The sequence below is a fragment of the Dasypus novemcinctus genome, chromosome 21, assembly GCF_030445035.2.
Source record: "Dasypus novemcinctus isolate mDasNov1 chromosome 21, mDasNov1.1.hap2, whole genome shotgun sequence".
NCBI lineage: Eukaryota > Metazoa > Chordata > Mammalia > Cingulata > Dasypodidae > Dasypus > Dasypus novemcinctus.
Genome location: NC_080693.1, coordinates 56,435,656 through 56,459,418, shown reverse-complemented (window position 1 = coordinate 56,459,418; position 23,763 = coordinate 56,435,656). Strand labels below are relative to the sequence as shown.

Here is a 23,763-nt window from a genome sequence, read left to right as displayed (position 1 = left end):
ACTATAGATCTTGGTTAGTAGCAATGCTTCAATATTTATTCATCATTTGTAACAAATATACTACACTATTGTTAGATGTCATTAATAGTGGAAGATGTGGGAAGGCCAAGGGTGGGGCATACGGGAAACTCTTAATCTTTTGATGTAACTTTTCTGTATTCTAAAACCTCTTTAAAAATAAAGTTTATTATATGAAAAAAAAAAATTCTACCCGGCTTCTTTGCTGAAATGGAAAAGCTGATCATCAAATTTATATGGAACGGTAATAAGTCCTGTGACAGCTTGAATTTTGTGAATCCCAGAAAAAGTTTATGTTCTTGAATTTATCCATTCATGTGGGTATGGGGCCCTTTGATTGCATTGAATTTGATTGAGAGGACTTTGATTAGATTACTTGATAAGATCCCTTTAGGCCTTTTGATTGGACTGCATCCGTGAGGTGTGAGCCAGCTTGTGTATCTGCCCTCATCCTGGGTCTGAGAGAGAGACACACAGAGAGAAAGGAAGCTGACATATGTGATCCAGCCATGTAGCAGAAAGGACTCCAGTTTCCCCTAGAGGTGACAAGAAGAGAAGCCTGGAGAGGTTCAAGGAGCAGAGGTCCAGGGAGAGACGACTGACTGGCCACAGCTGAGTTCAAGGAGAAAGTAGAGAGCCCAGTAAAGTGTCTTGCCTGACTGCCACATGGCAGGATGCCAGGATCACCAGTAGCTGACTTTGGTGAGAAAACATGTCTGATGGTGTCGGTTTGGACATTTCATGGCCTAGGAACTATAAGGTTTTACTGTAAAAAATTTCCCACTATAAAAGCCAACCCATTTCTGGTACTTTGCATTGCCAGCCCTGTAGCAAACTAAGACAAGTCCCAAACAGTCAATCCATCTTGAAAATGAAGAAAAAGGTGGAGGACTCACGCACCTCCTGAACTTAAAAACTTATTAAAAAAGCTGAAGTAATCAAAACACTGTGGGGAAAACGTACTTGGCCCAGTGGTTAGGGCGTCCGTCTACCACATGGGAGGTCCGCGGTTCAAACCCCGGGCCTCCTTGACCCGTGTGGAGCTGGCCCATGCGCAGTGCTGATGCGCGCAAGGAGTGCCGTACCACCCAGGGGTGTCCCCCGCGTAGGGTAGCCCCACGCGCAAGGGGTGCGCCCCGTAAGGAGAGCCGCCCAGCGCAAAAGAAAGTGCAGCCTGCTCAGGAATGGCGCCACCCACACTTTCCGTGCCGCTGACGACAACAGAAGCGGACAAAGACACAAGACGCAGCAAATAGACACAGAGAACAGACAACCGGGGGAGGGGGGAATTAAATAAATAAATAAATCTTTAAAATAAAAAAAAAACCACTGTGGGGGAAGTAGATGTGGTTCAAGCAATTGAGCTCCTGCCTATCACATGGGAGGTCCCAGGTTCTGTTTCCAGTGCTTCCATTTCGCCTTTTTTTAAAAGATTTATTTTATTTCTTTCTCCCCTCCCCACTCCCCCCATTGTCTGTCCTCTGTGTCCATTTGCTGTGTTTTCTTCCGTGTCTGCGTGTCTTCTCATTAGGCGGCTCCAGGAACTGATCCTGGGACCTTCTGGAGTAGGAGAGAGATTACTCTCTTGCACCACCTCAGCTCCCCTGTTCTGCTACATCTTCTTATTTTCTCTCCTCTGTGTCTCTTGTTGTGTCATTTTGCTGCGCCAGCTCTCGGTGTCGACCAGCACCCCTGTGCAGGGCGGCTTTCCCACATGGGGCAGCATTCCCATGTAGGGCGGCTCTCCTCTGTGGGACTGCATTCCTGCATGGGCCGGCACTCTGCGTGGGCCAGCTTGCCCTCACCAGGAGGCCCTGGGCATCAAACCCTGGACCTCCTATATGGTAGACGGGAGCCCAATTGGTTGAGCCACATCCTTTTTCCCCCAGTACCTCCTAAAGAAAATGAGCAAGACAGCAAGCTGACACAACTGGCTGGCATGACCAGCTGATGCAACAAGATGATGCAACAAGAGACACAAGAAGGAAAACATAATAAGAGATCAATAAAGCATGGAGCAGAGGTGGCTCAAACAATTAAGAACCCACCCCCCCACACAGGGGAGGTCCCATTTTCAGTTCCCGGTGCCTCCTAAAAGGAAGAAGAACAGAAGCAAGTACAAACAAGGAGGGGGTGGGGAGAAATAAATAAATAAAATAAATCTTAAAAACAATAACAACACTATGGGTCCCCGCAGCAGTAGCGGGGTGGAGGTCGTCCCTGGCAGGTTCCCCTCTGGGCTCCCCATGGAGGAGTTGGCACCCAGGCTGCAGTCCCAGATGCTTTCACTTCCTCCTGGAGAGCAAGGAGGGCAGTGACCGTCCAAATGCCGGCAGGGCAGGCCATGGCAACCTGCACGGCGGTGAGTTGCAGTGACCCGGCCAGATCCAGGAAAGTCAGCTACGTGGCAGGCCTGCTGACCTGGGCTCTCACAGCTGTTATTCACCTTTTTTTGTTGTTGTTAACTTTTTTCCAAAGATTTGTTCATTTATCCCCCACCCGCCCCCTGTTGTTTGCACTCACTGTATGCTCTCAGCTCTCCACAGCGGTGCAGGCCTTCAGTTCTCTGCAATGGCACGGGCCAGCTTGCCTTCACCAGGAGGCCCCAGGGATTGAACCCCGGTCCTCCTATATGGTAGACAGGAGTCCAATCGTCTGAGCCACATCTGCTTCCTGTGATTGCCCTTTAATTACAGAGAATGAATGCAGAGCATTATCGAGTCTGAGAATACAGGAGAACTCACACTTGTCAGGATATTCATAGCAACGTCCTATTTTCACCTTGCTGGAGGATGCATTGTCCTGCCTCCAGTACCCGCAGCTTCTTTGTTCTGTGATCAATGTGATTCACAGGAACCAATTAAGTAGAAAATGAAATAATCCAGGGATGTGGAAAATAAGACTTTAATTTTGGTCTGGGGTTGACTATGAGCTCCAGCATTTTCACTGGGGGGAGTTTTATTTTGTGGGAAAAAAAGAGGCCTCCTGTGACTTGCCAGAAAAGGCTCCATGAGAGCAGGTCAAGGTAGCCAAGCATATCTTAAAGAATAGTTGTGGTGGACTGAACTGCTATCAGTGGGAGCTGGTTTAGTAGCCAACTTCGCTGCATATGCATTTGCTCCAGTCACATTAGTGACTTCATCAGAAGTTCTCAGTGTCTGAGTGAGCACCATTTTTCATACTTTCTAAACAAAAGAACTAATCTTCATGGGAAAATTGTTTGTTAAGTATTCTAGGGTCTACAGTTTTGGTCATCCACGCTCCAAAAGAAGAGGAGAGAGAAACCTTAAAATGAAATGTCCCACTAGCAAGGAGACCCAGGTTTTGTGGTCTATGCAACACTTGTTGTCACTGTGTCCTTGATATTAATCTTCATGGCGGGACCTCGCTGTGGACAGACAAACATTCTTGTGAATATAACAATCTGCTCCATGATTGGAGCATTATCAGTCTCCTGGTGAAAGGCCTGGGCATCGCTATTGAAGGAGTGTTTGCTGGAAAGCCCGTGCTGCGACACTCCCTGGCCTGGGTTCTGCTGCTGAGCCTGACAGCATGTGTGAGCACCCGGCTAATTACCTGAATAGGGCCTTGGACATATTCAACACTTCCACCATGATGCCAAAATATTACATAGTCTTCATAACATCAGTTTTAACTTGTTCAGCTACTCTTCTTAAGGAGGGGTGAGATATACCCATTGATGTCATCGGTACTTTGAGTAGCTTCCTTACCATCATTGTGGGGATCATTTTTTTTTTTTTGCATTCCTTTAAAGATGTCAGTTTTAGTTTAGCAAGTCTGTCATTGTCTTTTCAAAAGGATGAGAGGGGAGCAGATGTGGCTTAAACGGTTGAGTGCCTGCTTCCCACATGGGATGTCCTGGGTTCAGTTTCCGGTGCCTCCTAAAAACAAAAAAGCAAACAACGAGCAAACGAATGAGAAAACCAAGTCAGGGGAGCCAGTGTGGCTCAGGGGCTGAGCGCCAGCTTCCCACATACAAGATCCCAGGTTCAATCTTAGGCCCAGTACCTCAAAAAAAAAAGATGAGAAAGCAATGAATGTCAAGCTCTCTGATATATATGAAATTCTTAATAATAATGAAGAAAGCTTAACCTGTGGAATTGAACAACATTCTGGTGAAAAAAATCTCCTGAAGAAATGGGAATCTGACAGCCTTTTTAAAAAGAAAAATTTTAAATTTAATCAATAATTCTGCAATAATATGAATTTGAATATCAGAATGTGTCTGAAAAAGCAGCATACTCAAATCTGGTTCACTAAAAACAATCTTTTTAAAGGTTTCACTGATTGGGACCAAGATATTACTTTTCTTACATTTAAATAAAGGTAGCTCGCTAAAATGACCTCAGTATGTGGCTGAATTATATTTCTATTATTAACACTGTATTATTTTAGGGGTATTATAAATTTTGAGTCCTTTACCCCAAACTAATTGCACTAATGATAATTTTAAGTCTATGAATATGCTTTGTTTTTTTCATTGGTAATAAAAGTACTATATATACATTTGTCATCTTCTCTGTCAATCTCTGACCATTTTAAAGTTTTTGATTTAAAAAAGAACAAAACTACTCAAATACATTATGCTGTGGTTTACCTTGCAAAACAAAAGAGTATGATACTGGTACAAGGACCAACATATAGCCCAATGGAATCAAACTGAGAGTTCAGTAATAAACCCTCACATCTATAGCCAATTGATTTTTTAAATATATATTTTTTTATTAGGTAAGTTGTGAGCCTACAAAACAGTCACACATAATGTAGAGAATTCCCATACATCATCCCCACAATTCCTTGCATTGTTGTGGAACATTTTTACATATTATGAAAGAATATTGTCAGACTATTACCACTAGCTATGGTCCATAGCTTACATTTGGTATATTTTTTCCATACATCCCCCATTATTAACACCATGTATTACTATTATACATTTTATATAGTTCATGAGAGAACACTCATATGTGTACTGTTAACCACAGTCCATCTTCTGCCACAATCCATCTTCCACCACTTAGTTTCATGCCTTGTACAATCCATACAAAGTGTTCATTCAGTGGCTTTCATCACAGAGTTGTGCAGTCATCACCTAAATAATTTTTAAAATATTTTCCTTAGTCCAAAAGAAAAAACCCATTCTCCCCTATTATTGACACTTAGCATTGATATAGTACCTTTTTTGATATTGATGGAAGAATATTACAAAATTGCTGTTAATTATAATCCATAAAATTAGCTTAATTGTATTTTTCCCATGCATCACCATATCCTTACCATCTTGTCATAGTGGCATACCTTTGTTTTAGTTCATAGAAGAACATTATTGTATTTGTACTATTAACCACAATCCTCACCCACCTCTGCGTTCACTATGTTATTCAGTACCTAGATTATTCTCTAGATTTCTTTCAATTGACATTTACATCCCTAAACTATCCCTTTCAGTCACAATCCCATTTATAAAGTAACCAAGTTAGTTATACTCACTCTAATGTATCACCATCCACTCTATCCATTTCCACACTTTTGCAGTCATGTTAATAAAAAATTCTACATACATTAAGCATCAGTACCCCTTCTCAACCCTCAACCTCTCTCCCAATAACCTGTTGGGTTTTAACTCCATGTGTTCATTCCTTGTGTTTAGTTCATATTAGTGTTACCACACAATATTTGTCCTTTTGGGGCTGGCTTATTTCACTCAGCATATTGTCCTCAAGGTTCATCCATGCTGTCATATGTGACCCAATTTCATTTCTTCTTAGAGCAGCATAGTATTCCATTGTATGTATATGCCACATTTTGTTTATCCATTCATCAGTTAATGGATATTTGGGTTGTTTCCATCTTTTGGCAATTGTGAATAATGTTGCTATGGGCATTGGTATGCAAATGTCTTTTTGCATCCCTGTTTTCAGTTCTTCTGGACATACTCTTAGTAGACGAATTGCATGGTAATATGGCAGTTCTATATTTAGCTTCCTGAGGAACTGCCAAACTATCTTCCACAGAGGCTGCATAATTCTACATTCCCACTAACAGTGAAGGAGTGTTTCTATTTCTCCACATCCTCTCTGGCACTTGTTGTTTTCTGTTTTTTTGAGTAACGTCCATTCTATAATGTGTTAGATGATATCTCGTAGTTTTAATTTGCACTTCCCTAACAGCTAGTGATATTGAACATGTTTTCATGTGCCTTTTTGCCATTTGTATTTCCTCTTTGGAGAAATGTCTATTTAAGTCTTTTGCTCATTTTTAAATTGGATTGCTTGCCCTTTTATTGTTAGGATGTATGATCTTGGACTAAAGTAGCCTTACTGGTATTCTACTATAGACTTATGTGATTCTCCCAAAAGGAGAAATTATATCACTGATGTGGAGGCAGTGGCCACTGGAGGTTCTGGGAGCAGGGAGAGGGAAAAACAGGTGTAATATGGGGGCATTATTGGGACTTGGGAGTCGTCCTGAATGACATTGCAACAACAGATCCAGGCCATTGTATATCTTGCCATAACCTACAGAATTGTGTGGGAGAGAGTGTAAACTACAATGTAAACTATAATCCATGCTTAGTGGCAATGCTCCAAAATGTATTCATCAATTGCAATGACTGTACCACACTGAAGAAGGATGTTGTTAATGTGGGAAAATGTGGGACATGTGGGGAGCAGGGCATATGGGAATTTCCTATATTTTTAATGTAACATTTATGTAATCTAATCTTTTAAAGATTATGTAATCTATCTTTTAAAAAAAAAAAAAAGATGCATGATCTCTTTATATAGCATGGAAATCAAAGCCTTATTGGATATGTGGTTTCCAAATATTTTCCCCCACTGAGTAGGCTACCTTTTCACCTTCTTGACAAAGTCTTTTGAAGCACAGGGGTGTTTAAGTTCGATGAGGTCCCATTTATTCATTTTTTCTTTCATTGTTCATGCTTTCAGTGTAAGGTTTAAGAAACCACCACCTACCGCCAGGTTTTTAAGATGTTTCCCTACATTTTCTTCTAGGGATTTTATGGTTCTAGTTTTTATATTCAGATCTTTGATCCATTTTGAGTTAATTTTTGTGTTAGGTGTTAGATAGGGGTTCTCTTTCTTTCTTTTGGATATAGATATCCAGTTCCCCCAGCACCATTTGTTGAATAGAGTGTTCTGTTCTATCTGGGTGGCTTGACAACTTTGTCAAAAATCACTTGAGGGGAAGCGGCTGTGGCTTAATCAGCTGGGCTCCAGTCTACCATATGGGAGGCCCTGGGTTTGCCTCTTGGAGCCTCCTTATTAACACAGGCTCACACGCACACCAGCGAGAGCTGCCAGCCCGCAAGCACTGCGGAGTGCCGCCCGGCCAGCAAGTGCCGTGGAGAGCCAACTCAGCAAGGTGACACAACAAAAAGGGAGACAACTAAAAAAAAACACAGAAGAATGTGCAGCGAATAGAAACAGAGAAAAACAACAAGCAAGCCTCAAGGGGGAATAAATAAAATAAATACAAACACACAGAAGAAATGCACAGCAAATGGACACAGAGAGCAGACAGCAAGCAAGACGCAAGGTGGGGGGGAACTAAAAAAATCACTTGACTGTAGATGTGAGGGTCTGTTTCTAATCCATCAATTTGGTTCCATTGGTCTATACACTTATTTTTATGTATGACCAATTGATGTTTAAGCCAAGTTCACTTAATTGGGAAACAATAATGGTGCGAAGAAAACTGGATGCCCATAGGCAAAAGAATGAAGATGGAACCTTACCTCATACCATACACAAAAATCAACTCTAAATGATCAAGGACCTAAATATAAGAACCAGAATTATAAAACTCCTAGAGGAAAACATAGGGAAGCATCTTCAGGACTTTGTTTTAGGCAATGTTCTGCTGGATAGTACACTCAAAGTATGAGCAACAAAAGAAAAAAATAGATAAAGGGGGCTTCATAAAAATTTAAAACTTTTGTGAATCAAAGAACTTTATCGGGGAATGATTAGGCACCTCCCACCCACATGGGAGGCCCCAGGTTTGGTTCTCAGTGTCTCCTAAAAAAAAAAAAAGAAGAAGAAGGTGAGCAAACAGCAAGTGCAAACAATGAGGGGGGTAGAAATAAATAAAAATAAATAAATCTTTTAAAGAAAGGACTTTATCATGAAAGTAAAATGACAACACACAGACTGGGCGAAAATATTCAAAGTCACATAGCCCACAAGTGTTTAATATCCAGAATATATAAAGAAATCCTGTAATTCAACAACAAAGACAAACCACCCAATTTTTTAAAATGGCAAAAAACTTGAATAGACATTTCTCCAAAAAAGATGTACAAATGGCCAAAAAGCAAATGAAAATGTATTCACATCATTAGCCACTAGGGAAATGCAAACCAAAACCATGAGATACCATTTCACAATCACTAGAATGCTGCAAGAAAAAAAACTGGGGGGAAAAGACAGAAAATTCCAAGTATTAGAGAGGATGTGAAGAAATAGGCACACTCATTTACTATTGGTGGGAATGTGGTGTTGAGATAGGTAGTATGGTGATAACTTGGTGTGGTGGTTAGAAACTGTATGAACCCCAGAAAACCTCATATGAATGAGGTTACTTCAGTTTGGCATGGCCCAAGGTGGGTCTTAATCTTCTTACTAGAATCCTTTATAAATGAGACTAATACAGAGAAAAAGAGAAATCCACGGAGTTAGAACAATCCTATGTAAGAAAATAGAGGCACAGAGAAGTTAATCAACCTGCCCAAGATCACATGGACAGGAAGTAGAGAGACTGCACTAGAACCCATGACTTTAGAATCCATACCCATAACTACTTCATTTATTGCCTCTTTCATACAGATTTATAAATGCAATCGTAGCAGTTTGATATGGTTATGAATTCCAAAAATAGGTATTGGATTATGTTTGTAATACGGTCTTTGCCTGGGCATGATTGAGTTATGATAGGGCTTTGATTGGGCCACGTCATTAGTCATTAGGGCATGGCAAAGGACAGAGGTGGGGGTTCTTAATGTTGGAGTTTTGATGTTGGAGTTTGATGCTGAAGTCTTAAGCTGGAGCCTCAGGCAAAGAGACAGAGCTGTTCACCTGATACTCTTCAGCTGACCTTGTGGAAAAAACAGAGCTGCTGAGCCCAGAAGAACCCAGGAAACCTGAACCCTTGCAGATGTTGGCAGCCATCTTGCTCCAACACGTGAAAATAAACTTTGGTGAGGGAAGTAACTTATCCTTTATGGCCTGGTATCTGTAAGCTCCTACCCTAAATAAAAATCCTTTATAAAAACCAACCAATTTCTGATATTTTGCATCAGCACCCCTTTGGCTGACTAATACACTATCCAAGAGTTACATTATTGGAAATTCTTGCTGTTTGTTACAGCTGCTGATTCTTGCTCCCTGTGGACTGTCTCCTTGTGGAGCTCATTTTTCAGTGAGGCTTTAGTGTGGGAATCCTGTATAGATCCAGGGAAGTTTTACATTCAGCCCAGGACATCCCTGAACCAAGATCACTTTTAATGCCCATTGCTCAGCTTGGACGCTCTTGAACCACAGGATTTAGATTTGAATCCAAAACTGACATAACGTATAGCCCCTAAAGTTACAAATTCTTGGGAAATCTTTTTTTTTTATTTTAACCCAGAACCAGGAATAGATTGACAAGCTTACTTGTTACTGTGGATGGATTTTCTTTTAAATCCACCCTTTACCAAAAGAATGTAGCTTTTTGAGGATCTTAGCTTTATTTGGGAATTTGAGTTCCAACTATCTATCTTTCACAAGCCCAAAATCATTCTGTCCCCAGGGGAATTAAAACTCCAGCTGCTTAATTTCCAAGACTGACACCACTTTCACTATCCCACCATATTCCCAGCCACAGCAGCTTCAGTTTAATGTTACATGTTCACTGCTCTGGCTAAGTCCCCTCTTTGTTTTGGGTCTCTAAGGATTTCTCTTACTTTCTTGTGAGCACAGTTATGTATTTAAAAGCTAGCATTTAGGGAAGTGGATGTGGCTCAAGCAATTGGGCTTCTGCCTACCACATGGGAGGTCCTGGGTTTGGTTCCCATGCTCCTGGAAAAGGCAAGCTGGCGTGGCAGGCAGGCATGGTGAGATGACACAACAGAAGAGACACAAAGAGGAAAGACAATGAGAAACATAACAAACCAGGGAACTGAGGTGGTTCAGGTGATTGAGCGCCTCTCATCCACATGGGGGGTCCCAGGTTCAGTTCCCAGTGCCTCCTGAAGAGAAGACAAGCAGACACAGAGAGCACACACGAATTGGAAACAGAGAGCAGACAGTGAACACAAACAATGAAGGTGGGGGGGATAAATAAAGAAAAGAAATCTAAAAAAAAAAAAGCTAGCATTTACCTCCATGAACCCTCTCTACCCCCTCCCCCCCTCACACACACACAAAAGAAACTTCTTTACCTTTGCTAATATTCTTCATAGAGAATATATAATCACCAGTTGGGTCATTTGGTAGGGGAGGTGTTGTTTCGGCCTGTGGGAAATTGGTAATTTGGGTGTAATATAGAATACCTTTTCTTTTAGCTGTAAAAATGAAGCTATACATTTAAACATATATTTATTATATTTCATGCAGCATTTTCAGGCAGGAATGTTTTCAAAATATTTAGTGGAAGTGCAGCAGTCATCCTAGTACTGATCCCTGGCCATGGCTCCTTGGCCTCAGCTTGGATACTCCAACTCTTCTCTGTGTTTTTATACACGCTGTACACTCTGCCTGGAATAGCCCCACCCACTCTCATCCTCTCCTTTGATAGATCTAGCTCACTTATGCTTACCCTCAAACCCAGCTCCCAAAAATTTTTTTGAAAAAGGCTTCCTTGGTTCTCTCCAGATGGTGTTAGCCTCACATGTCTTTGTGTCTTGCAGAGTTTTTATTGTGCTACAATATGGCTTTTTTTTTTCTTTTTAAAAGCTTTTTAAATTGTTTATCTTTCATACATGAACATCCATAAAAAAATAAGTGTGTGGTATAAGTTGTGAACTCACAAAACAAACATGCATATCACCATACAGAGCTCCCATATATTACCCCTCCACCATACAATATAGAGTTAGGGGTTTTTTAACAATTTTTAAAAATTAATTTATTTTTTGAAGTACTGGGGGCCAGAGATTGAACCCAGGACCTCATACGTGGGAAGCTGGCACTCTACCACTGAGCTACACTGGCTCCCCCAGAGTTGGTTTCTTCATTTGTTTGTTTGTTATTTGTTTTGTTTTTAGGAGGTACCAGGGATCAAACCCAGGGCCTTGTATGTGAGAAGAAGTTGCTCAACCGCTTGAGCTACATCTGCTCTCCTACAATATAGTTTTGGTTTTCTTTTTTTTTTTTAAAGATACATAGATGACACAAAATGTTACATTAAAAAATATGAGGGAAGCAGACTTGGCCCAATGGATAGGGCATCCGCCTACCAAATGGGAGGTCTGTGGTTCAATCCCAGGCCTCCTTGACCCGTGTGGAGCTGGCCCATGGCAGTGCTGATGCGCACAAGGAGTGCCGCGCCACGAGGGGTATTCCCCGCGTAGGGGAGCCCCATAGCGCAAGGAGTGCACCCGTAAGGAAAGCTGCCCAGCACAAAAGAAAGTGCAGCCTGCCCAAGAATGGCGTCGCACTCACAGAGAGCTGACACAATACGATGACGCAACAAAAAGAAACACAGATTCCCAGGGCCACTGATAAGGATAGAAGCAGTCACAGAAGAACACACAGCAAATGGACACAGAGAGCAGACAACTGGGGGGGGGGAGGAAGGGAGAGAAATAAATAAAAAACAAATCTTTAAAAAATATATATAATATATATATATATAAGAGTTTCCCATATACCCCATTCCCCACTACAATATAGTCTTAATCATTTAAGTATTTATGTACTTATGTTTACGTATTTATGTACTTGCCAATTTTGAGTTATTTTAGGGCAGAGAATGATTTTCTATCATCTGTGTACTCCCAGTGCCAAGGACAGTGCTTATACAAGTTAAGTGCTCAAAAATGTTTGTGGAATTGAATTCCCGAAGTAGGAGTAAGGAACTGGGCTTGCGGGAAAAGAGGGATCTGGGTAAGACTCTAGGTAGAAGAGGTGAGTTTTGAAAGGAAAGTCAGAAATGCCTTTGGAGAGAGGTACCAGCTGGTTTATCATCCACAAATTTGCCCTTTGCCTCCTTAAACAGAAACATTCTGCCTATTCAGGAATTTGCTCCGAGTTCTCTCAGAAGCTGTTGTGCCTCCTCCAAGCCACCCTGGTATAAGCCCCAAATGTCAGAGCTGGACTTGAGGCTTCCAACTCCCTTCCGGTACACACGTCCTCTCCTGGTTAACCAGGCTTTCTATTTCAATAATAAAAAGAGCACTTCCACATATATTATTTCATTTATTCCTTGCAACAACTCTGCTGAAGCCCCATTTTGCAGATGATGATGCAGAGTATTTGAGAGGTTAAGGACCTTGCCCTAAATCATACAGTGGTAGGTGGCAGTGCCAGGACAGGACTTGAACCCTGCTTGTTTAACTCGAAAATACACATTCTAAACATGACTCTGAACTGCCTGCCTCTCAGTAGGTTACAAGATGACCTTGACAACTTTGAATACATGCTATGAATAGAGCTAGGTGACAAACATGTATATGAAAAAAATTAATACATGTAGACAAAGTCAAGATGATCTACGTGAAAATGTAACTTGTTGTAGGATAGTGACAAAAAGAGAATATTCACCAACCACCAACCTTGCCTAGCATTTATTTTATCTCGTATTTCTGTAAGACAGGTATTATTAACCCTATTTTATAGCTTCCTTGGTTTTTGGAAGGCACAAGAGTTAATGGTTAAGAGTCCTTTGGACCTAGAAAGACCTGGGTTCAAACTTTACCTCTTACTAAATATACCAGCCTGAGAAAGATATTCTGTGAAGTGGAACAATAATACCTACCTCAAAGGGTTGTTGTAAGGATTAAATTATATAATTGACAGGTGAAAGCACCTAGGACACACTTGCCATATGATGAGTCCTCAATATCAGCTTCTAAAACTAAGATCAAGAGACACTTGCAGGGGGAAGCAGATTTGGCCCAACAGATAGGGCGTCTGCCTACCACATGGGAGCTCCAAGGTTCAAACCCAGGGCCTCCTGACCCGTGTGATGAGCTGGCCCATGCGCAGTGCTGATGCGCACAAGGAGTGCTGTGCCACGCAGGGGTGTCCCCGCGTAGGGGAGCCCCACACACAAGGAGTGCGCCCCATAAGGAGAGCCGCCCAGCACAAAAAAAATGCAGGCTGCCCAGGAATGGCGCCACACACACACACGGAGAGCTCACGCAGCAAGATGATGCAACAAAAAACAAGAAACAGATTCCAGGTGCCACTGACAAGATACAGGTGGACACAGAAGAACACACAGTGAACAGACACAGAGAGCAGACAACTGCGGGGAGGGGTGGGGGAGGGAAGAGAAATTAAAAATAAATAAATAAGTAAATAGATAAATAAAACCTATGAAACAATTTCACACTATATTTTTAAAAAGAGAGACACTTGCAGGAAGCAAATGTGGCTCAACCAGTTGGGCACCAGCCAACCACATGAGAGGTGCTGGGTTCAGCCCCTGTGCCTCCTAAAGAAAATGAGCAGATACCACAACCCACCATATGCCACAACCTGCCACAAGAAGCCAGATGCCTAAACCAGCAGATTCCATAAGCCAGCCTGCAGGCAGTGGATGTGGCTCAGGCCATTGGGCACCCCCTCCCATGTGGGAGGTCCGAGGTTTGGTTCCTGGTGCCTCCTGGAGAAGGCAAGCAAACAATGAGCAGACAGATGAGAGAATCATCTGGGGGAGGGGGGCGAAATCTTTTCTAAAAAAAGAGAGAGACTTGCTCAGAGTTACATATCAAGTTGTATGGCAGAGCTTTGACAGGAACTCAGATCTGTGTGATTTCAAAACTCCACACTCCTTCCATTATACTGGCAGGATATATTAAGTCCCTTAATATTTAAATGTTTTCGTAAAGACAATGTGGTTTTGGCATAAAGACAGACAAGCATATCAAAGGAACAAAATAGAGCCCAGAAATAAACCGACACATACACGGACAACTTTTTCTGACAAAGGCACAAAAGCCAAGCAATGGAAAAAGAATAGCCCTTTCAAGAAATGGAGGGATAGCCAAGGGGGCACTAGAAAACTTTAGGGGATAATGAATAAATCACTATCTTGATTGTGGTTATGGTTTTATGTATACAAGCAAATGTCAAAAGTTATAAAAGTGAATATTTTAAATATATGCTGTTTATTATATGCCAATTATACCTTAATAAAGCTGTTTATTTTTTTTCAAAATGAAGGGGAAAAAAGTCTTCCTAAGAATCCAGAGCTTTGACTTTCCAAACTAATGTAGTTATTTTTTAAATTTATTTTTCTCCCCTCCCTCCCAGTTGTCTGCTCTCTGTGTCCATTTGCTGTGTGTTCTTCTGTGACCACTTCTATCCTTTATCAGCGGCACCAGGAATCTGTGTTTCTTTTTGTTGCATCATCTTGTTTTGTCAGCGCTCCGTGTGTGCGGCACCATTCTTGGGTAGGCTGCACTTTCTTTCGCGCTGGGCGGCTCTCCTTACGGGGCACAGTCCTTGCACGTGGGGCTCCCCTACATGGGGGAAACCCCTGCGTGACAGGGCACTCCTTGCGCGCATCAGCACTGCGCATGGGCCAGCTCCACACGGGTCAAGGAGGCCTGGGGTTTGAACCCTGGACCTCCCATGTGGTAGGCAGACGCCCTATCCATTGGGCCAATTATACTTCCCCTAACGCAGTTTTAAAATAGTTTTCTACTTTAAATTTAATACAGAGAAGTAGATTTGGCTCAACTGATAAAGCGTCCCCTATCACATGCGAGGTCCAGGGTCCAAACCCAGGTCCTCCAGGCCTATGCGGTGAGCTGCCCCATGCACAGTGCTGATGTGAGCAAGGAGCGCCCTGCCATGCAGGGGTGTCCCCCGTGTAGGGATGCCCCATGCACAAGGAGTGGGCCCTGCCAGGAGAGCTGCCCTGCACTAAAGAAGCACAGCCTGCCCAGGAGTGGCGCTGCACACACAGAGAGCTGACACAGCAAGATGACGCAACAAAAAGAGGCCCAGATTCCCAGTGCCGCTGACAAGAAGAACACACAGAGAATGGACACAGAGAGCAGACAACAGAGGTGGGGAGAAGGGGAGAGAAATAAATAAATAAAAATAAATTTAATACATACTCATAAAAATTTGGAAAAAGAAAATATAAATCACCTTACTACACCATCCAGAATTAATCTTTAGTTTTCTTTGCTTCCAATCTTTTCTTCCTTACTTTTTTCACAATGCTATACACTTTGGCATTTTTCATGTCTTAAATCATGAAAATTTTCTTCTCTCAATATAAAATACTCTTCAAAAACATGATTTTTAATATCTCATTTCCTCAAGTGAAGATACTATAATTAATTTAGTTGTTTACCATTTACTTGTTTCCAATTTTCTAGTTCTACAAACGTCAATGTACATCCTTTGAACAAAATCCTTGATTGCATTTCTGATGCTTTCCTTAGGATAGATTCCTAGAAGTGATATTACCAGGTTAAAGAGGATAGAGTTTAAAGGTCCTCGATTTCTGGGTCAGAGAATTTCTGGGTCAAAGAGGATGGATCACTTAAAGGCTTGAAAACAATAAATACTAATACTGCCAAATTGCTTTCATGAAGGTTTTCCAATTTACACCCTCACCAGCAATAGTGCCCCACTCACATCAATAAGAACTCTTTCGATACGTGCAAAATGGTGCTCTTAAACTATTTTCTTTGATTAGCAAGGTTGCACAGTCTTTCTTGAAATGTATATTTCTTCTTTAGTAAATTGCCTCTTTTTTTGGCTAACTTTTCTAACGGGATATTCAATATCCTTAGAATATTGTTTTACAATATAAAAAAATTATTTAAAAAAAAAAATCTGGTTGCTATGCCAAGACTGCTAAAAGCGCGCCCACTTCAAAACTTTTAAGCTCGCTGGGGCCGGCCTCTTTATCTACCGGGGCGGAAGGAAGCGTTTCCTCAAATCTCTTAAGCAGCTACTACTGCAAAGGCGTTGGCTCTCCCTGCTTGCGGAGGAACGTCTCGCGGGATCTCAGCTGTTTTGAGGGCCTCCGAACCGACTACAAATACCAAGATGCAACGCGCCTGAAGGCCGAAGCGCCCGAATGAAAACTCAAGTCTAAGGTCGTGTGTCTGTCTGCGTAATACGTCCGGTCATCTCTCCCACGCCTTTTTCTTCAGCTTCCACCTTGGTCGCCATTTTGTGCGGGAGGGTACAGAACCTTTGAGTTCCACCGTCTCTATGGTCGACTATTTCAGGGATTAACCAATCGTAAACCACATCTCGTAGGAAACCCCGCCTTTACCCGCATGGAGGCGGGAATTGCCATGAAGCCCCCGTGGAGAGAGAGGAAGAAGCTGTGGAAAACCAATAAGAAAGAAGGACTCGAAGGCTTCAACCAATAGGAGTTCGAGAGGGATTTCGGCCAATAAGAGTGGAGGAGCCTCAGGACACGTGTGCTGGGAGGAGCTGAGCGCTGAGACCAAGTGCTAAAGCTGGGAGGTGAGTCAGTCACCTTGAGGTGGATGAACTCCTTGGTCCGAGCTGGGGTGCCAGGGCAGTGGGAGTGCAGGTGACTTGGGGCCGAGAGCCAGTGACTGCCAGAGTTTTGGGTTGGGTTGTGTGCAGAGGCTTTTGACCCCAGGACCGGGAGAGGCGATGGGCACCTTTATCCTTACCAGTTAATGTTAATACCCACGATGACGAGTGATTAACTGTCCCGGCTGGGGTGAGCTGAATGCAGCCGTGTAAAAGGGACCGGACTATGCACGACGTGTGCTCATTATCTGCCTTCAGCCTTCTCGGGAGACCATCCCCTTTTGCTACGTTTTCCTTCTGGGTCTTGGGTCTCCTTCCTTTCCTTCTGATCTCCGTGCCTTTCCTTTGCGGACCTGACGCGCTGAAGGTGGTGGACCGGAGACTTTACCTTGTCTTTCTGACCTCTAATGCCCTCAGCTGGGTCACGATGCCAGGAAGAACGTGGTCTTGGGAGGGCGGGCGGGGGTGAAGGGGTCGACCGAAGGTCGCCAGGATAACCAACCAACCAGGTTCTCAATGGAACTTTTTTGTTGTTGCCTCTATAGACTGAAAAAAAAATGCAGACCACGGGGGCACTACTCATTTCTTCGGCTCTGGTAAGCTGAGGTTCTGGGGTGCTCTGTAGTGCCAGGTGCGGGAGCCATCTCTATTTGATGAATGAACTCAGAGGAACCTAGGCGTCCTGATGATACTGACACTTTGGGAAGGCTATAGGGTGCGATGCAAGTAACCCCTGTTTATTTAGGCTTGTAGAATCAAGCAGATAATTCTAAACCAAGCCAGCTACCTTGGTTTTGGAAGTTTATCAATCTGGATCCGACCTTTACCCCCTGGCTTGGCCAGTAGCCAGGCATCCCATTACAGTAGATCTCAACCTTGAATAATCTGGAGAGCTTTTAAAACTCCTGATGACCAGGCTTCACCTTAGACCAATTACAACAGACTCTGGTAATGGAGGTGGAACCCAGGCATCTGTGTTTTTTAGAAGTCCCCAGGTGATTCTAATTTTCAGCCAAGTTTGAGAGCCTCTGCACTAAAATATTTCAAGAAAGCCATGTTACAGATGGCTTTGTTAATATGGCTGTTTCAGGAGTCTTTGCCAGACTTACCGACCCAGTTAATCCAGGGTGTGCAATAGTAAGTAATTTTTAGCAAAATAAGATTTCCCATCTGGTACAAACCCTTCCTGTACCTGGTTTGATAATTAGTGTAGATTCTATTTGGTTAGTTTTGGATATTGATTAAAGTTGGACCCATAGAAGTGAGCTTTGGTATATAGTTTTGAATGGTGAAAGTTGCCACTGCTGACTACAACAGGGTCTTAGCACAGCTGTCTTCTGGCATAGGCATATCTAATAGTAACAGTAGTAAATTAATTGACCTTGAATACATTGAACTTTTTCTGTTGAAGATGTTTGCAGTTACTTTTGACTGAAGTCCAAAAATTGGGAATTTTGTTACCTGATTTGGGGTGTGCATGTGTTTGTTTTCTGATTTTACAGATCCGCTCTTGTACCAGGGGTCTAATCAGGCCTGTGTCTGCCTCATTTCTGAGTAGGCCAGAGATCCCATCTAAACAGGTAAGGGCTGTCTTATGAATTCCCCAGACAGGTCCTTTAGGTTAATTGAGTTGCCTTTAGGTAGAAATGGGAGGAGAGTTAGAGAATCTGGTATTTTTATAGTTCTAAGTCCCAGATGATGAGCAATGTAGGTGAGAAACTTGTAAAGGTAAGGATTCCCGAGCCCATGAAATTTCCCCAGCCATGTCTGAGGACAGACCCCAAGACTAATTCCCAGCAGGCTCTACAATAAGAAAATTCTGTATTTGCCAGGCAGTTTGCTAATAGTTTCAGAGCTCAGATGGATGGGGGAGAGTATGGAGTCAGCACCTGTGCTTGGGCCTCACTATATCCTTGCTCTCTCTCCCTAAATCTTTCCCTTTTTCTTGTTGCTCCATCTTCTAGCCTTCAGAAAGTAACTACCCACTCCAGGTGACCAGACGGGAGTTTCAGACCAGTGCTGTCCCCCGGGACATTGACACAGCAGCCAAGTTTATTGGTGCTGGGGCCGCCACAGTTGGTGTGGCTGGCTCAGGGGCTGGCATTGGGACAGTGTTTGGCAGCTTGATCATTGGCTATGCCAGGTAAGTTTGGAGGTGGCTGAGAGAAGCTCCCTTTGTAAATTGCACCATCTTTGGGGTGTATCTCAGGAGGAGGAGCTCCTAAGCCTTTGGGTTGACTTCATCTGCCTTCTGTTTCCTCCTGTGACCTCTGAATCAGAATTTTTTTTTTATTTTTATTTTTTGAGGTACTGGGGATCAAACCCAGGACCTCATACATGGGAAGTAGGTGCTTCACCACTTGAGCTACATCTGCTCCCCTTGAATCAGAATTTATGTATCCAACCTGACTCATTGTTACTTGCTTGCCCATTGAAATCCCCCAGGAAATGTGCAGGCTAGGCCCTCCCCAGTCATAGAACTTCCCACCCACCTTGACTACCTATGCCCTCCACTGCCAGCTATGCCCCCTCACCCTTTCTTCTCCCTGGGCTGGCATCAGTTTCTGTCCCTGGCAGGAACCCGTCACTCAAGCAGCAGCTCTTCTCTTATGCCATTCTGGGCTTTGCCCTGTCTGAGGCCATGGGGCTCTTCTGTTTGATGGTTGCCTTCCTCATCCTCTTCGCCATGTGAGGCTCCACTGGGTCACCTAGCCGTCCCTGCTGCGTGGATTCCAGGCCATACCCCATGCTGGAGTGTGCTAAACTTTACCATTAAACACACTGTTTCTCTAATCCCATAAGCCTGTGCCTCTGTCCTTTACCCTTAGGGAGGGCCTTGGGGGAAAGGTGGGAAGAGAGGAGAAGGAAGTGGGTCTGCCAGTGGCAATTAGGAACTCTTTAGGGCTGAAAAGTAGCATTGTGATGACTGTAAAAACTTGGGGGGTTCTCTTCATCTCCCATGACGAGCATGGATTTGTCCCAGTAGTGATAACTGGTGTTTAGATTTATCTGAAAAAACATTTTGAATTATAAATACAACTATTAAACCAGTTTTGCAAACGGGGGACCAAGGCTTAGCCAAGTAAAATAACTTGTCCAAGGTCATGGAGCTAGTAAGTGGTAAAATTGGGGCTTTCCCCTTAGGCCAGCCTGAACTTTTAACTGCTATCCAATCTATTTTCATTTTGGTGCCACAACAAGAAGGTGGTATAGAAAGAGAAACTTGGTCCCGAGGAGTTGTACAGCAAGTTAGAAGTGGAGCTAGGGCTACATCTGGTAAATTTAGCCTCACTTCTAAGTTTCACTTTCATTATCAATTAGCCTTTCATAGAGTACCTAAATGTTCTTGCATAAAGCATAGAAGATACACAAATCTTGCTTTTGGAGAATTTACAATCTTATCTTTGCTAGAGACATGGTGTTTGGGGGATGATACAACTAATAGATTTAACTTAGAAAGCTAAAGTAAACATCTTTGTGGGTTTATAACTCTCTGCCCTGCAGTCTCCCCCAACTTGGCTAAAGTGGGACTGATAGCCCAGGTAAGATCAAACTAAGTTAATATACCAACAGAAAGACACTGCTTCCTAAACCTCAGCAGGAATGATTCATGGACAGAGAATTAATGCAGAGGTATCAGGAGAAACTTGGTCTCTCCCAAGTTGGGTGGTTTTAAAAGGAGCAGTAAGACGGGCAACTGTTTAAGTTCCTTCCTAGGGACTGGAGAGAAGGCAGGTGTAAGGTCCTTGCCCTCAAGGGGCTTGGGGCATAGAGACCCAAGAAGAAACAATAGTGAACAGTGCTATGTATTATGAATGTTGTGGATAAAGAAGCCGTATGCTGTAGGAGTTCAAAGAGGAAAAGAAAGGAGGCTAACCTTAGTTGTAATGTCATCTAATGTTTAAGCACTTATAAGTCAGCTAAACACTCTCCATATTAATTAACCCAACATCCCTGTGAGGTAAGTCATTTTATAAATAAGGAACAGAGATAAGGCATCCCTTCTGAGGTCACACAGCTGATTGGTAAAGCTGGGATTCAGACTCCAGAACTTATGTTTTTATCACTGCTGATTCATCTAAGGCTCACAGAGGTTCAGTGACTTGCCCAAGGTCATATAGAAGGCCATTGGGTCCAATCCAAGTCTGTCTGACCTTCATTCACAATTATGGTCTTTCTACAACAGAGTTTCTCAACTTTGGCATACTTGGGGCCAGGTAATTCTTTGTTGTGGGGGGTTGTCTTGGCCAACTGAAGAATGTTTAGCAGCATCCCTGGCCTCTACCCACTAGGTACCAGTAGCAGCCCCCTTGCCCAGTTATGACAACCAGTTGCCAAATGTCAGGCATTAAGTATCTCCTGCCTGTGGGTAACTCACCCCTGGTTGAGAGCCACTGGTCTACCATTATCTGCTGCTCTAAGCCTCTATGCTTTAAGTGACTTCCTCAAGTTGACCTGCAGCAAACCAGTGATAGAACCCAAAGAGCTCAGGAGTCTCAAGGCCACAGAAAAGGAATGGGACTAAGACTAGATTGGCAGCTGAGGTGCAGCAAAGAGCAATGGATTAACTGGCAATGTTGTTACGCAAATGGAACTTTGTATCCCTTTGGGACCGCTTGCTGATATCCTTTCTGGATCACTACTCCTTGGTGGTAATCAAGGAGCAGCCCCCAGGGAAGGTGCTTATCTTCCTCTCTTGGTGAAAATCCAAGAACCTAGTTTTTGCCAAAGGATTGATAAGAATTTGTCTTCATTGCAGGCTCCAAACAGTCTTAGTATTGCTGGGTTTGTAAACCCAAACCAGCAGTGGGATTGGTGGGCCCTCTGGAGCCATAGAGGGTTGGGGGGAGTGCTTTCCCATCTCCAACCAGGCTGGTTAAGTCACTACCACTGAGGTTCTTTATCTAAGGTCTAGGGATGAGACCATTTTGCTTAGTGCAAATTATTTGGGAATGGATACAAAGGTGCATTTTTCTTGCGAGAAGATTTGTAGCTTTCATTATATCCTCAGTGGGATAGTGACCAAACACCAGTTAGAAGTCATTGCCTTAAGAATTCAGAATGGTGGCAAAGAGCATGAGCTTGGGAGTCAGACAGGAGAGCAAGTCCAGGCCATTAAGGATCTCCCCCTGAGCCTTGATTTCCTCATCTCTAAAATGTAGATAAGAAAAATTCATGGTGGTGGTGGTGACCAAAAAAAAAAAAAGAGGGAACACAGGTAAATATATGCAAATAATGAAGATACATATAAAATAAATGTACCGTATTGAGATACATGTAATATACATATGAAGATTTAGGAATGATATATGTGATAGTACATGCAAATATACTTACTAAATTATTAAATATAGCTCTTATTACTTGTAATCAGAAGCCTCAGAACAGTCCAAGTTCTGATTTCTCCTTTTAGTTCAGAATTTATAACCTTGGTATTGTTTCATCTATATCAGGCATTGAGCTTAAGACAAAAGAATAGGCCCTGGGGGGGAAGGACTCCCCCAGAGGCAGGCAGACACAGGACATTGGAAAATGTAAGAAGAATCTTCATGGAGTATCTTTTTGGAGAGGATTTAGGGCTCAGAAGTGACCTGAACTCTAGGACATTTGCTAGCCCCTGACCTTGAAGGAGGGCACTAGCCATGAGCAAGGTACTACCAGACTTTGTTGCACCCTGTCCACCCCAACACAGGGCAGTCCAGAGCTAGGGGAGGAATGGGAGAGGCTTGGATACAGGTTCTTGGAGGAAAGCAGCTTGGTTGTGTCACTTATCCTTACAGGACATGGGAGTGACTCCAGAAGGCACACTCTTGCCCTCTGGCCAAGTTGACAGTGAGAAGTAGCTGGGTGCTGCCTTGAAACCACTGGACTAAACAGTGGCTCATAAAGTTCTGCTGGCCTCTCCCTGGCCCCTTCCGTACCCCAGCTAGAAGGCTAGAGTTCCCGTGGGAGGTGGTGAGCTGATCTTTAAGTGGCTCCCATTCCCTGCAGCCCTTCAGGCTTTGACCTGCAGATTCTTTGTGCAAGCTTAGTTCAAGCCTTAGGAAGGAATATAGGCATCTCTGAGGAGGAGGAGGAGACAAAATCCTGAAGATCCAAGACCAGAGGAAGGGCCACTGACTACCATGTCCTCATTGCCATTCTATTCACCATTTATGTAGCACCCACTGAATGTCAAGTCCTAGAGTTGCAAGGACAGGTGCCCCACACTTCCCTATCCTGGAGGAGGTCTTTCCTAGTGGCTGGACAGATGAGTAACCAAGCCACTAAAATAAAAGTAGTATGTGCTGTCATAAAGATATGAATAGCCAACCACAAGAACCAGAAGAGGGAGTCATTAAAATGACTAATTAATAATAATAATATGCCTGGAAGTATTTCTCTGCCTTGGCAGAGAAAGTAATATTCCAGCCAGCCTTGAAGGATGAGTAAGAATAATAAGACTTAATTATTACTGAGCATTTACTCTAGCCAGGCTTGGTGCACATTCATTATCACATTATATCTACTAAGTAGCTACTGTTATTTCCCCAGTTTGCTGATGATCAGAGGCTCAGTGACGTTAGACAGTTAGGATTTCCCCTGGTTTAGTAGAGGGAAAGAGAACTCCAGGTAGAGAAAACATCGTGAGCAAAGGACTGGGGGAGAGAAAGTACATGGGCAAATGAAGCACCCATTATTTGTACAATGCTTGCCATTTTACCAAACACTTTTGGAAATGTCACACTTAATACTCAGAAAAACCTTGAGAAGTAGGAATTCTCACTATTCTATGGATGCAGTACTAGGCTCAGAGAAGCTGATTGTGATGTAGATTAGAGGCTTGAACCTCCTGAATCTAAGGTAAATGTTTTCTCTTCATTGCCTCATCACTACTAGACCTTGCACTTGAAAACAAGCGTCCAGTAGTGAGAAGCTGCACTGGGGAATCCACATCCTCTCACCTCACAGACCATCTTTTGGGCTTCTTCAATCTAGAGGAGCTCTGGAGTAGTGTTATTTGGGTGAGGCCTGACAA

At 43.1% G+C, this 23,763-nt stretch overlaps 1 protein-coding gene and 1 pseudogene across 2 annotated transcripts; both read left to right on the top strand.

Moving 5' to 3' along the window:
• Positions 1-692: 692 nt before the first annotated feature.
• LOC101429005 (magnesium transporter NIPA2-like) lies at positions 693-16,612 on the top strand (annotated as a pseudogene).
• Positions 16,613-16,617: 5 nt separating this feature from the next.
• On the top strand, positions 16,618-19,538 carry ATP5MC1 (ATP synthase membrane subunit c locus 1). 2 transcript variants are annotated; one of them, XM_004455381.4, is made up of 5 exons: positions 16,618-16,709; positions 17,291-17,341; positions 18,248-18,325; positions 18,710-18,888; positions 19,323-19,538. In XM_004455381.4, exons 2-5 carry the CDS (start codon positions 17,303-17,305, stop codon positions 19,435-19,437), a joined length of 411 nt encoding a protein of 136 aa, XP_004455438.1. In that variant the 5' UTR covers positions 16,618-16,709; positions 17,291-17,302; the 3' UTR covers positions 19,438-19,538. The 2 variants fall into 2 exon arrangements, with proteins under 2 accessions (XP_004455438.1, XP_004455437.1); XM_004455380.4 differs by having other exon boundaries at positions 16,678-16,779.
• The last annotated feature ends 4,225 nt before the right edge of the window (positions 19,539-23,763 follow it).